General features: G+C 38.1%; 1 protein-coding gene across 1 annotated transcript in view; it reads left to right on the top strand.

The window, feature by feature from the left end:
* Window positions 1-6,600, top strand: part of LOC124556635 (WASH complex subunit 1-like) — an 86,282-nt gene extending 79,682 nt beyond the window's left edge. Inside the window, exon 9 of the mRNA XM_047130605.1 lies at window positions 5,851-6,600. Within this exon, the coding sequence (XP_046986561.1) occupies window positions 5,851-5,985 (135 nt within the window). The 3' untranslated portion in view covers window positions 5,986-6,600. The remainder of the gene's footprint in view (window positions 1-5,850) is intronic.
* The last annotated feature ends 7,752 nt before the right edge of the window (window positions 6,601-14,352 follow it).

Here is a 14,352-nt window from a genome sequence, read left to right on the forward strand (position 1 = left end):
TACCGAGTATAGATTGGGACGTCTATGGGTTCATTGCAGGGGATACAGATAGACAAGTCTTGCAAAGTTATTTTGAACACAGTTTTCCAAAAGCTATCATGAGCAGCCAGTTCAACAGCCCACACACAGTGTAAATACTTAAGACTTATGTAGCTACAAACAGACCTGACCTAATTGGTGTCAGTATAGGTAAAGGGACTAGTGACCATGATGTCATCATAGTGACATTGGTTACTAAAGATAATACATCAATCAAGAAGGCTAGGAGAGTATTTCTGCTAGAAAGGTAGACAGACTGTTGTTAACATATCAATTAGGCAGTGAATTGACATCATTTAATTCCAGTACAATGTACGTACAGGAATTATGGGCAAAGTTTAAATAGATCATAAATCATACACTGGAGAAGTATGTGCCGAGTAAGATGATTAAGAACGGAAAAGATTCACTGTGGTTTAACAACAAAATTCGAAAAATGCTGAGGGAGAAAATGCTGTTTCACTCTCAATTCAAAGGGAAACTCGCAAATGACAGGCAAAGGTTGATAGAAGTCTGTAAGTCTGTAAAAAGATCAATGCGTGAAGCTTATGACTACCACCATCATACCTTAGCAGTAAATCTTGCCGAGAACATTCTGGTCCTATGAAAAATTGCTAAGTGGGAGTAAGGTCTTCGTCCAATCATTTGTTGACTAGTCTGGTGTGGCAGTAAGTTTTAAATTTTTTCATTTAAGAAATCATACAAACAGTCTGCATTTGACCATCACACAGACTCCTATATGGAGAATAACTGTCACTGGTAGAGAGAAATAACTGAAAGTTGAAAGCAAATGAGTCATCAGGTCCTGGTGGAATCCCAATTTGGTTTTACAAAGAGTACTCTACAGCACTGGTCCCTTACTTAGCTTGCATTTATTGTGAATCTACCACCAAGTGCAGTGTCCCAAGTAACAGGGAAAAAGTGCAGGTGACTAACATATATAATAAGGGCAAAAGAACAGACCTGCAAAATTGTAGACCAATACCTTTACATAGGTTTGCTGCAGAATCCTTTAACATATTCTCAGTTCTAATATATTAAATTTCCTTGAGAGGGAAAAGCTACTGTCCACAAGGTTTTAGAAAGCATTGCTTGCGCGAAACTGTTTGCCCTTTTCTCACACAAGATCTGGCGAACCATGGATGAAGGGCAACAGGCGGATTCCATAGTCTTAGATTTTTGTAAAGCATTTGACATAGTGCCACACTGCTGGCGGTTAATGAAGGTACAAGCATAAAGAATGGGTTCCCAGGTATGTGAGTGGCTCAAAGACTTCTTAAGTAGCAGAACCCAGTATATTGCCCTTGATGGCAAGTGTTCACTGGAGACGAGGGTATTGTCAGGAATGACCCAGAGAAATGTTGTAGGACTGCTGTTATTTTCTGTATACATAAATGATCTGGCAGACAGGGTAAGCAGTAGTCTGTGGCTGTTTTACTGATGATGCTGAGGTTTATGGGAAGGTATCTGTAGAAAAATGTAAGTTAATGCAGATGAGTAGGGGGGACAAAAACCATAATGTTAGAGTGCAGCATTGGTAGTATGCTGCTCGACACATTCATGTCGATTAAATATCTAGGCATAATGTTGCAAAGCAGTATGAAATGGAATGAGCCTGTAGGGATTGTAGTAGGGAAGGCAAGGTGTTGACTTTGGTTTATCGGGAGAATCTTAGGAAAGTGTGATTCATTTGCAAAGGAGACCACATATTGGACATTAGTGTGATCCATTGTTGAATACTGTTAGTGTTTGGGATCTACACCAGGTTGGATTGAAGGAAGACATCTAAGCAATTCAGAGGCAGGCCGCCAGACTTGTTACCGGTAGATTCGAACATCACGCAAATGTTACAAAGATGCTTTGGGAGCTCGAACAGGAATTGCTGGAGGGAAGACAATGTTCTTGTCACAGAGTGCTGTTGAGAAAATTTAGAAAACCTGTATTCGAGGCTGACTGCAGAATGATTCTATTGCTGCCAGTGGACATTTCCCTTAAGGAACATGAAGCTAAGATTAGAGAGATTACAGCTCGTATGGAGGCATACAGTCTGTCTTTCTTCCCTTGCTCTGTTTGTAAATGGAACAGGAAAGGTAATGACTGGTAGTTGTACAGCGTGCCATCTGCCACGCATCATACAGTGGCTTGCAGAGTATGTATGTAGATGTAGAAAACCTTACTACATATGAACTGCTACTATCGTAATACCACTGCCGTCCTGCTGCTGCTCTTCCTACTCCTCCTCCTGCTGCTGCTCCTCCTTGTACTACTACTACCACTACTACTACTAATACTACGAAGTTGAAGCCTTGGCAACATAAACTGCCCGACAAGACAGTGAAGCATCCAGAATATATGGTTGAAAGTCAGTGTAGCTTCGTACACATACACACTCACAGCGGCTATGCAAATGATTAGAGTTGCAATTCTCTGTGACAGGTAGAACAGCCACTATAGTGGATTAGTGTTGTCCATGTTTAGTGCTGTTACCAGGCCTGGGAGGGTATATGAGGGGCAAGGACTGTCATATTTTACGTAATCACTGTGAAGGACACAGAGATGCTGTGCACTTATGGGTGACAGCTACTAACACCCAACAGACATTGAAAAGTACCTTATTATGGGTCTCCATTTGGCTGGCTGGTCAAATCGTGCAATATCCAGATTTTCGGAGCATTTGGTTGTGACAGTGGCTCAATCTTGGACTGCATGGGAATGCAAGGGCAGGCATAGGAATGCGAGGGCAGGCATACTCGTCGTCAATGTTCCGGTCGACCAAGTCTGACCACCACAATGGAGGATCACCATATTGTGCACCAAGTACATCATAACCCTATTGCATCTGCACTTGCCTTCTGAGAACAAATAATTAATTCCCTGAAATATTCTCTCTCATCTTGCACCACTGTTCAGAGATTAGTAGTAGTTTGAAAAAGGAATTACTGACCCATGCATAGGCTACCATTAACACCACTATACAAATGGCGACATTTGGGTTGGTGTCGTGAGGTGGGAAGTATGGACTGCAGATGAATCGCACTACCCTGGACAATCATCATCATTTAGTATGGCAGCAGCTGGGGAGAAGTCCCATTCTTCCAATGTGTTGGAGGTGCACAACAATGTTACTCCTGGCATAATGGTGTGGGGGTCCATCAGGTATGACTCAGGTCACGGCTGGTAGTGATTCAAGAAAGTCTGACGGCCAAGCAGAGCATAACGCCGCAGACATTCCGCATCCTCACATGTTACCTCTCGTGTGAGAGTAACTTACTTGGTGCCACTTCTCAACAGCGCAGGAGCCATTACACACAGAATGTGTCTCGGTGAACTGTCTGTGTGATGTTGAGGTATTCCTATGCAAGATCCCTACATCTGTCCCCACCAGAAAATGTCAGAGACCAGCTCAGATGTCAACTTCGTGCCAAAGCCAGTATATCAAGGACCAGTTACACTGTTTTTGTGAGGCAGTGTATTGTAACAATGTCAACAGCCTTAAGCATTATTATAATTTATGTTATATGTTAATTACAGTGAAAAAAGGTTAATATATAACATTTCACATGTGATACAGAGGTCAGCAGAGCACAAAGACATTTTTTAAACAACAAATCTTTTGCAAAATGTAGAGACTGAGTGTCAAATTCCACATTATGAGAACCTTTAACAATGAATATTATAATATGCAAATTGGTGCTTAATTATTTTAATTACAACCATTTACAAAGAGTAAATGCAGATGTTATATTACTTGGTACAATCAATCATGTTAAACATTATTTTCTATTGAACTGGTTCCAATTTCAGTAATTAGTCATGACATTACACAGTGTTTTTCTAGAGTTTTCTATTCATTAACTTTAGAAAAGTGAACCAATTTCTTTTTGGAGTAGGAATTATTGTTTTAACAAAATGAAAATGTGCATAAAGTGAAAGTCCAAACTCAATATTGTGAATGAAATAGTATAACTTCAAACAATGGAAAATCCAGGATGGAATGTAACAATATTGTAGTATAACTTATTTGCACGACATTGTTACTCCAAATAGTGACAGAGAATAATAACTGTCAAAGAGCTAAACATAGATGTCAGTATAAGATAACAAAATAAAAGATACAATGTCTTGAGTAATAAACTAAACATTGTGTATCATGATGATTTTTAAATCGCATTTTTCCCTTGAAAATTCATGCCAATGCACCAAAGATAGCCAAGAACTGCTTCTGAATGAAGTCAATGACAGAAAACTTGTTAAAAAAAAAAAAAATCAAATCAATGTTTGAAAACTGAAACAGTACTAGGCTGACAGCTTGCACAATGAAGTATTGTGTGGGTAGCATTTGGAGAAGATCAAAGGCAAAACAGATAATGAAAAGACATGTTACTGGCAGACCAACAGAACCCTAAAGAAGGAAACTGAAGTACTGGTTTTTGCTATTCAAGAACAAGCCACCAGAAGTCATCCTATCAAAGCCAGAATTGAGAAATAAGCAGAAGACCAAAAGTGCAGCCTCTCCAAAGAGGCTGAGGAAATGACCACAGCTTGAGCTGTTGCAAAAAACTGTGCAGACTGATTACAAGCAGAACAACTATGCTGCGGCACAAATGATCCACTGGAAATTCTGCCAAAATTACCATCTGCCAATGGCAAAGAACTGGTGGAACAATAAGCCAGAAACAGTTGTCAATAAGAAACATGCAAAACTACTATGGGACTTGAGACAGACAGAATGCTGGAACACAGTATGCCATTGATCAAAATTGTGGAGAAAAGAAAGGCTGGGTTATTGACATTCCCATCCGAGGTGAAAGAAGAATCGACGAGAAACAACTGGAAAACTTAGCAGATACAAGGACGTGAAAAGTCAAACTACAGCAGAATTATGCTGGTATAAACTGGTGAAAGTGGTTCCAATGGTTCTTGGTACACTGGGAACAGTGCCACAAATCTTGATTCTTGAAAAGTATCTGCATTGATAAAATTGCCACTTTATTGAGATATGCATGAATTGTCCACAGATACATCATGTGTTGCTAGGTGCTTGGGAAGTGCCTCACTAGTGATGAAATACAAAGTCCAGTGTAATGATCCTAGTTGCTGTGTTTACTGTTAAGAAATATAGCCAAAGGTCAAACAAATTAAAACAAGAAATAATGTGAAAAATGAAGTGATGCGCCACAATGGAAAAAAGTTTGGAAATTAATACTTCTAACCAAACTGCATTGCGTAGTCAGATAATGTATATGCTCACGGTGCCAAGCATATCTACAGAACAACTATAGAATTCACAGAGATGACTGCATGAAAGTTTGTGTCATATAGTATGCTACAGTGTCTAGTCATTGATATTTTACCAGCTGACAATCATTGGCATAAAAATGAATAGTAGAAGAGAAAGTGGTTTTATCAAAACAGAATACAAATACAGGATTACCTCTATCCTAGCCAATTCCACACTGTCATAAATGAAAAAAATTAGCCTGATTTCAGCGATGTTTTTGAGAATTTTTTGACAGTTCACTCAGCAATACTGTTGAAACCTTCTTCCAGTAAGGTGGTTTGAAGTTATCAGTGTTTTCATTTCTTGAATGTTATCTTAGCATAGTGCCTTAGAATCAACGCAACTTTCTTTCCTCTTCTATTAAGTGTAAAAAAAAAAAAAAAAAAAAAAAAAAAAAAAAAAAAAAAAAAAAAAAAAAAAAAAAATATTAAAGGTCATTTATGTAAACTGTTTGAAGAAGAAGCAACGAGGGCTTCTTGTTGTTGTCATTGTCTTATGAATTTAATCTTGAATGTATGTTTTTTGTTTAGGGAATATCTGGAGCAAAAACAGATTCCCCAGCTGCAGGTGTGATGAGTAGGGTTTCTGCAATGATCCCACCTCCAGAAGCAATACCTGATGCGGCATCAGGAAGTGCAGATTACAATGATGATGACTGGGACTAACTGAAATTTGCATGTAAAAAGCTATAAATCTGTAAATGCTATTTATTACTTAAATTTGATTAAGTTAAATTTACATTTTGAAGATTTATGGAGATATTTAGCAAAATTGTGAAAAATTTATATTTATTGAGTTTGAAATTATTTGTTTAATCATCGGAAGAAGCTTTATTAAATAGGTTATAGAGTCAAAATATTTACAGTATTTTTTATATATAGATCATGTTAATTTATGATATGTGCATTGTAATATAGCAATTGTTATACAAATTAAGGAAAATTATGTTTTTTTGGTTAAAATAGCAAGTTGAATTTATACATGATCCAGTTTAATGATGGTGTTATTAGTCCAAGGAGTGAAGATGGGTGGTGATCAGTGTTAATTTGAAATGTTCTTTACATGTGAAAATTTTTTTTGACTGTTTTCAATGTGACAATGAACAAAACTTATGCTTGGGGAGTAGACAGAGCATAAATCTCCCAGGCATTAGTCAGATATATATTACTGATCTGATTTGTATTGTCCACCGAGAACATCATACATGAAACTGTTGGATTTTGGGCACTATAATGGAATTTTCAATCTCAATAAACTTCACCAACAGCTGTATACTTTAAGATATTTTATTTTATTCTGAAAGCAACCAGTTTCAGCAATTCATTTTGCTATCTTCAGGCCCTATCCACTTTTATCCAAATAAACAAACGTATCGAATAGCTCCATAAAACAATGGGTATTGTGAATTCAGATCGTTTTACAAATGCTTATACGAAGATGTTACAGCATCTTTTTATGGCACTATACGATAAATTCGCTTGTATGGATAAAAGTATATGGGGCCTGGGGCCCTATTCTATATTGTTCATAACGATTGGTGCAGTAGATTACTCTCGGTAGTGGCGTCATTTTCCGTTTTTTATTCGAATTTCCTATTCAGTAAGCTTCTGAGAGTTGTTACCTAATGGTCCTCCCGCCGATTTTTCGACACAACTGTATCGAGAGGTTTAAGATTTTGGTATGGCCCTGTTGTTCGGTTTTGTGGTTTATTTACACCTATAATTTGTTATTTTAAAGATATTCAGCGGCATTAGCATTGGATTTAGTGAATGTGTTACTAAAGGATCACCACAGCATGAGTCTGGTTGGAAAGTGAGTTGAGAAGACTATTTCCTTTGTTAGAAATATGGTTAGGTTACATTGTTACTGTGAATGATTACAGTGTCAAAAAAAAAGTTTTCGGTCAATATCCTCTCAAAATACCTGTTACTTTTATGCAATTAAGAGTTTAAAGATCATTAAATATCAAGACATTGGATCTGCTTACGTATATTACATGAGTGTTAGCTGAAATTACAAGTGACTTCGCGTACTCTTTTCTGCAAATGGTTTACTTATTAACTTTCAAAACACGTTTAAAACTGTTAAGTAACAATGCAAAGGAATTTTGTGAAGTCTGATAGAAGAAACCCTCCAAAATTTTCTGCATTTACAGCTTATGCCCACATCATTCTGCAATGAAGTCAACCTGACTTTCTCTTGAATGGAATTACATAAAATGAAGCGCCGACAGTATGCGAGTCATAGTAGCGAAGTTGGTAAGATGTGAACTGCCGTGGCACAGGGCGTAGGTTCGTATACTAATGCATGTGAACATTTTTTTTTGCTCTACGTGTTTGCAACACCTTCTCAGACTTCATTAATCATCAAAGTTAAGCATTTCTCTGAAATATTCAGTGCAATTTACACGTATGAGCATGCTTTCTCTTTAACTAGTATCCCCCATTTCGTGACTTCCAAACGTTTAAGAAATGAAAGATGAAATTACTGTGTGTGAAACAATTAACAGTGACATTTATACTACTACTTGTCACAAATAATTCACTTTTTTTTTTTTCCCTTCAGAATACGTAGCGATTTTCGAGAATGTGGCCAGACAGGAATCTAAGAGCACAAAGTAAATTACTGTGAATGAAACTAGCAGTAATCGTCTTTATACTCTAGCTTGTCACAAGTATTTATCTGCGATCGAATCCTTAACAACAGTAGACAGAGATGAAAGTTCCTGCCACAGTATTTTCAGACTATACCACGATATATGAAACATTTTGATTCATCAGATGCATGTTATAAACTACAACAAACTTCTATAGCTGCACTCGCCACACACTCTCGAAAAGGCGATTTTTTAAATTTTGTTGTTGTGAACCAAATCGTTGATGTGTCATTTAGGGAAGTAGGCTACTTCATCATTTGGTTCTGTAGGAGGCGAGCTACAACCACATTCTGTGCATCTTCTTATTCGTTAACACTCCCTTAAACAATTTTTTGGGTTCGTGGAGATGTGTTATGTCTATGCAACTAATTGAAGGTAGTTTATTTCCATACATGTTTCGCTTCTTTTATATGTGAAGCATCATCACGAATAAAGGAAGCAAAACGTGTATGGCAATAAACAAACTGCCTTCAATTAGTTGCATAGACAGAACATACCTCTATGAATTTTGAAGCAACTAAGGAACAATGAAAAACAGAAAAAATGACAAATTTTTTGTGTGTTTCTACAGATGTATTTGAACATTGTGGTACTACACTCCATTCCTAACTCATATTCCGAAACGTAAAAGCCAAAACAGACGTTGATGTGAATGACAATAAAATGACATAATGTGACATTTATGACAGTTTCCAGAACATGTTTAATATTCTGTAGTTATCCTGCATTCGTGGAAGCCTGTGGTCAGCGAAATTTGAACAGTATTACATACTCTAACCACACTTTTCGGTACTGTGAAGAATGGCATGCCTGTGTCAGCTGCTGGCCACTTAGAGTTTGTGCTGCTGTGTGCATGCGCGGATCTGAGGCAGATTGCTTTTCATTGGTTCGTGCAAGGATAAATGGCATTTCGGTTCGCTAGGACCATTCAGCATTGCTTTTGAAATGCTTACTGAATGATGTTGGGGCTCTGTTTTGAAAACGAGACCGTTCGGTGCACTCGCGTACTGAACTAATCAGCAAAATGATGGAAAGATGTAGAGTAGGACCCCTGGCCATGATGGACCAACAGAGATAATGGAATTTGGTTAACATACACAATATCTATACAGACAGTTCTGCATTGGCAACAATAGCAATAGTTGCTGTACTACTGGTGACAACTCAAAATTATATGTAGTACCAGATCCACAACTCAGAGAGAGAGAGAGAGAGAGAGAGAGAGAGCGCCAGTCAGTCAGTCTTGGTGGAATGGAAATAATTTAAGAAGTAAAGCTAAATCCTTTTTCAAAGCTATAGAGTGAGTTGTTTTTTTTGGAAGGATAATTATACTTTGTCATCATCATTTTAAATTTTTGATGTATCAAATAACTGAAGTAAATATGAAAAATAAATCTTGAAGCTTGGTCTTTTTTTTTAGTGTGTATTACTCTTTAAGACATATTAATTACATATGTGCCAGTAACACTTTGAACAAAAGTGGCTGGTCTTCGAAGTGTTAATGGCCTATTGAATGGTCCTGGAGAGAATAATGATCAGTGCACAAACGAAGAAACATAAGCAGTAATGAATCGTGATAGCAGCTGTAAGGTTCCTCTTCACTGCTCAATTTGATGGTAATTATTCATCTCATGGTTGATAATGGAATGTTTCATTATTAGTATTATTTGATGCTTGTTGATGTGATTTTCATTATTAAGCCTCGAGTGGGCGTGCCATTTTTCATAACACAAGCAGGTGTGCGGTGCACTTTGTACACATGTATAGAATAGCTTTCTTTATGTTACCAAGGTACGTCATGTATGATCAAAATCACAGTTTAATCTTACTTTATTTAAACAATGAGAAAATAAGCTTGCATAATATTAGCTAAACCACTGTTTTATTAAACAATAATTAAATAAATTTTCACTATAACACTCTGTTGCCAAGGACAGCAGCATTAAGCAGTGTAGTTGCATCAGATCCCAGCCAGTTGCTTATTCAATCACCAATTACCTCGTAGACAACTGCCTCAATGTGGGAGTATGTTGCTAGTTCATAATCGGGGTCTTTCTTTTTTTCTTTTTTTTTTTTTCTTTTCCACGGATCGTAAATTTTTTCTCACCTAGCTCACTTGGACGTATGACAACACAATTTATCGCTGTGTTACCTGAAGTAAATAATGAAGGAATAGGTATGGGTTTGCAGTTATGAAGCAACAATGGAACCGTGCAAAATAATTTTATTTTTGGGTGGTGCACTTAATACACAGGTGCGCCCACTCAAGGGTTAAGCACAATGGATGGAGAGGCTACTGTTTGTTAATTATATCCTTTGTTGAGAGGTTTTATTGAATTATAGTAAACAAAATCATTTCACTTGATTTGAACAAAACTTCCATTTCCATGAATGCTTCATTCTTGCAGGACATTTGCTACTTGCAAACTACTGTTCAATATTCCATCCAACATGTGACATATCAAATTCAGAACACTACTTGGCTTTTTTTTTCGATACTATTTCCGACCAAGTGTTTGTGCCCAACCACAATCATAGACTCCTTTTTAATTACTACTGCATCATGTACTCAAAAACAGAGAACCATAAAACTCGTTGAGCCCAGAGATACTTAGCCATGTATTGTGTTGCGCTTCACAGAGGCTGTATTTGTTCTTACATGGGTTGAGATGCTAGAATGGCATCATACACAGAATTCTTAAAATTTTTGTCCTTAGCTTCCTCATGTGAATGAAAAATCCAAGGCATCAAAGTCCAAACAATGCCATGATCGAAAACTCCCAAACTGTCCAAGAAAGATAACAAAATTTTAATAAAGTTCAGTTAACATTAACATTGTGGCATATCTATAATACACTGGTGTGCAAAATTTAGGATGCAAATTACTTTCAGACGATATCATTCCCAACTAACGTAACTCAATGAAACATGAACTATACATAGAAAGAACTGCTCCAGTATGTAAAGAAAGTAACTGAAAGAAATGCGTAATGAGAGGAAGTGAAATGATGATTTATTATGGTCCCCTGGATATTACAAAAGGTAGAACATTGGTTGATAAGAGGGTGTTTGATGACCATACACAGCAATGCATGTTCTGTAGCATGCTTCCATGCTAAACGTAAGGTTGGTAACAAGTTCCATTCCTCTACCAGTACGGTTGACAATTGCTGGATGGTCACTAGTACATGTGGATGTGCAGCAATAGGTCTCCCCAATGCATCCCATACATGCTCTGTGGGAAATAAGTCAGTGAAAAGGGCAGGCCAGCCTATTCACCAAATATCCTCCCTTTTCAAGAGCTGCTATTTGATGTGGTCATGCACTTTCATCCATAAAAATGAAGTCAAGGCCAAATGCACCCCTAAAAAGATGCACATCAGGAAGGAGTACAGCATCACAATACTGTTGAATGGTAAGCGTCCCATCTTCAAAGATTTGAAAGACAGCACTCACATGCAACGTAACGCTTCCCCACACCATAACCTCAAAAATGATGGTGTTTGACAATGCTCCTCGGTGAATTACATGTTCCCCCTCTCACCGTGAGAAGGTACATCTAGCATTGTCAAACATGATCATTTTGATGGTCTAGGTGGTATGGTGTAGGGAGGCATAATGTTGGAGGGGTGTACTGACCTCCAAATCCTTGAACATGGTACACTCATTTGTCATCGTTATTGTGATACTGTACTACTTCCCGATGCGTATCTTCTCGGGGTTGCATTTAAGCCTAACTTCTTTTTTATGGACGATAGTGCATGGCGCATTGAACAAAACAATTGAAGGGGCTCTTGGAACCTGAGGATATTCGGCAAATGGACTGGCCTGCCCGTTCCTCTGACTAAGGCTAAGTGCAAATTGAGACGCGTATAGCACGTGTGATGTGACACGACACTACAGTGTGCTGCGCACGTTCCGCATGTCACACTGGTCCAACGCATATTGTGACACACACATTTCGCAAGTACCGATTGGCGACACTGCGCTGACAGAACCAAAGCGAGTGCACCCTGTTATCTTTCTCAAATGATTTTACAGAAACTATTCACTGAAAATATTTGATTTTTGCCTTACTTGTAGCGTTATATGTTAGCTTCGTGGCGATGTGCCCATCATCTCACTAATGGTTATGCTTATTGTGATATACACATTTTAGCAAGATACTATGCAAAACTCAAAAAATGATGACTACCTGAAACCCTCAGCTGCCGACAGGTGTTATTGATATACTTCGATGTGGACAGCTGAAAATGTGTTCCAGGGAAAAGCTGCACGGTTCTTTCGAGAACAGTTACGGTCTTCATATAAAACTCAAAAAGTTTGCAATGAAAAACGGGTTGCTATGATTTTGCATTCAGTGTGTATTACACCATATGTTGCTGTGTATGAAATTTAGCTACCATATTGAATTTTTGTTTAGATTTGGGAGGAGGTCTCTATCTGCCTCCGATATCAAGAAAATGGATCCTATGTAGCGCATTCACTCCCGACCTCACTCCCATGGGAATGAAATAATCTTACATTCCTCGTATCTCCTAAACTGCTTGAGATTTTGGCTAATAATGGCACACAAGGAGGAGAGTACTCTGCCAGTTCATAAAGACACTGAACTTTTTTACCTGTGATGATATATCAGAAGTTGTAATTTCTATTTTAATTTTTTCATTCCAGTGACTGTAATTCTTTAAGAGTTATCGACAGCTAGTGAGACGAGAGTTTCCTAGTCTGAAAATAAACATGATATTTCTTCTCTTATGTTACCACAAACTGACACAATGATGTTTTTCATAAGCTATTGGGTGCTCTGGTCGCCAATTACTTGTTTAATGAGACACTCTGTTTCAGAATCCTGTCACAATAGCTGCTGCAAAGATGAGTTTGTGCAAATTATAGTGTGTTTTGGTAAAAGAAGTACTCTCAAACCTGTCAACAAGAGAAATGTGTCTGTTACTCGTAAATTGTGATGCTGCTTCGAATGAGAAAAGGTTAACAATTCACACAAAAATAAATCGCCAATTCGGTTAGAATTTTGGTTGAATCCCATAACCCATTGTATTTTTAACACTGAGCAACTGGAATGGAACCTTACCAAAGGGTTTTATTCCTTTTCTTCATCTGAGCAGTATTAAAGTAATGACAAGCGTACACCCACATGCCTGATGCTGGTTACTCACCTATGCCTTGCCAAACTAACAATGCATGATTCACGAATAAAATAGTAGTTGTTGATAAAAGTAAATGATTGATACGTGGCACAACACAATGGTCAGTGTATCATCAGCAGCTGAGAATAATGCGTGTAGCAGGAATGGGGAAGCTAGCCAAGTGTGCTTTGTGAGAAGAAGAGTTCGCGTCATTCGAAAAACATTGTCATGAAAGTAGATCTGCCGTTGTCAGCAATATATTTCAACAAAATAAATACATCAAATCACCACACACTTTCAGGATACTCATATTTGTGGAATAATACTGACCACTGCTTCATTTGTGTAGCCTGTGGGGGCTTCTCGACTGTTTCTAGCTTGCAGTGGAAATGTGATGTCCACATGTACGTAGTGTAATGTCTCTTATTAGACTCATATCCACATAATGATAGTGAAACTTATGTACTTCATATCTCGGACACTTTTTACCAGGAGCACAAAGGGGTCATACCTATGGAAATTATGTCTTTTTGTAACAGTCCCTAGGATACGTCAGCATAATAGGCAGCAAGTAAATAACCTTGTTCTACTTTCCTGCCTTGCTTCTTGATCACATGATTTTATAATAGTCCTTACTTCCTTATTTACTACCCTCACGATAAACCTTCTGTTCCTTCTTACGATCTGAAAATATTGTGGAGGCAGAAGATATACTTCCGGTGGTTAATGGCTCACCAGTTATTGAACTGTGCATTGTTCTTGACAAAAGAATAAACAAAACAAAAAAGTATACAGATAAATGTAACTGAAAACTATTATGAACTAACGGAAAGATACGGAGCGCTTAAATGGCGAAAAACACAACACTACTCAAAAACTCAGTATACTGTAAGGCTGATTTTTCAGACGGGCAGTAATTCCACTGCCCATATGCGCTATGCCAAAGTGAGAATATGACAGGACTGCCTTCCCACTCCCCGCATCACCCCTCCTGTGATGCTAGTGTGAGGCGTGGTGCGAGAAACTGTGCCACAACCACAATGCTGTGTGATCTGGCGCAGGCACATGTCTCGTCCCTGTCGTGTTGTGACACAATTTGCACGGTCCCATTTGATGCTGTGAAGTTACAAAAACGTGCGCTGCGCCGTGCCACATGCACTATACGCGTCTCAGTTAGTGCCTAGCCTTAAATCCCATCAAGCACATGTGGGTTACATTGGGGAGATGTA

This window comes from Schistocerca americana, chromosome X (genome assembly GCF_021461395.2).
Source record: "Schistocerca americana isolate TAMUIC-IGC-003095 chromosome X, iqSchAmer2.1, whole genome shotgun sequence".
Lineage (NCBI taxonomy): Eukaryota > Metazoa > Arthropoda > Insecta > Orthoptera > Acrididae > Schistocerca > Schistocerca americana.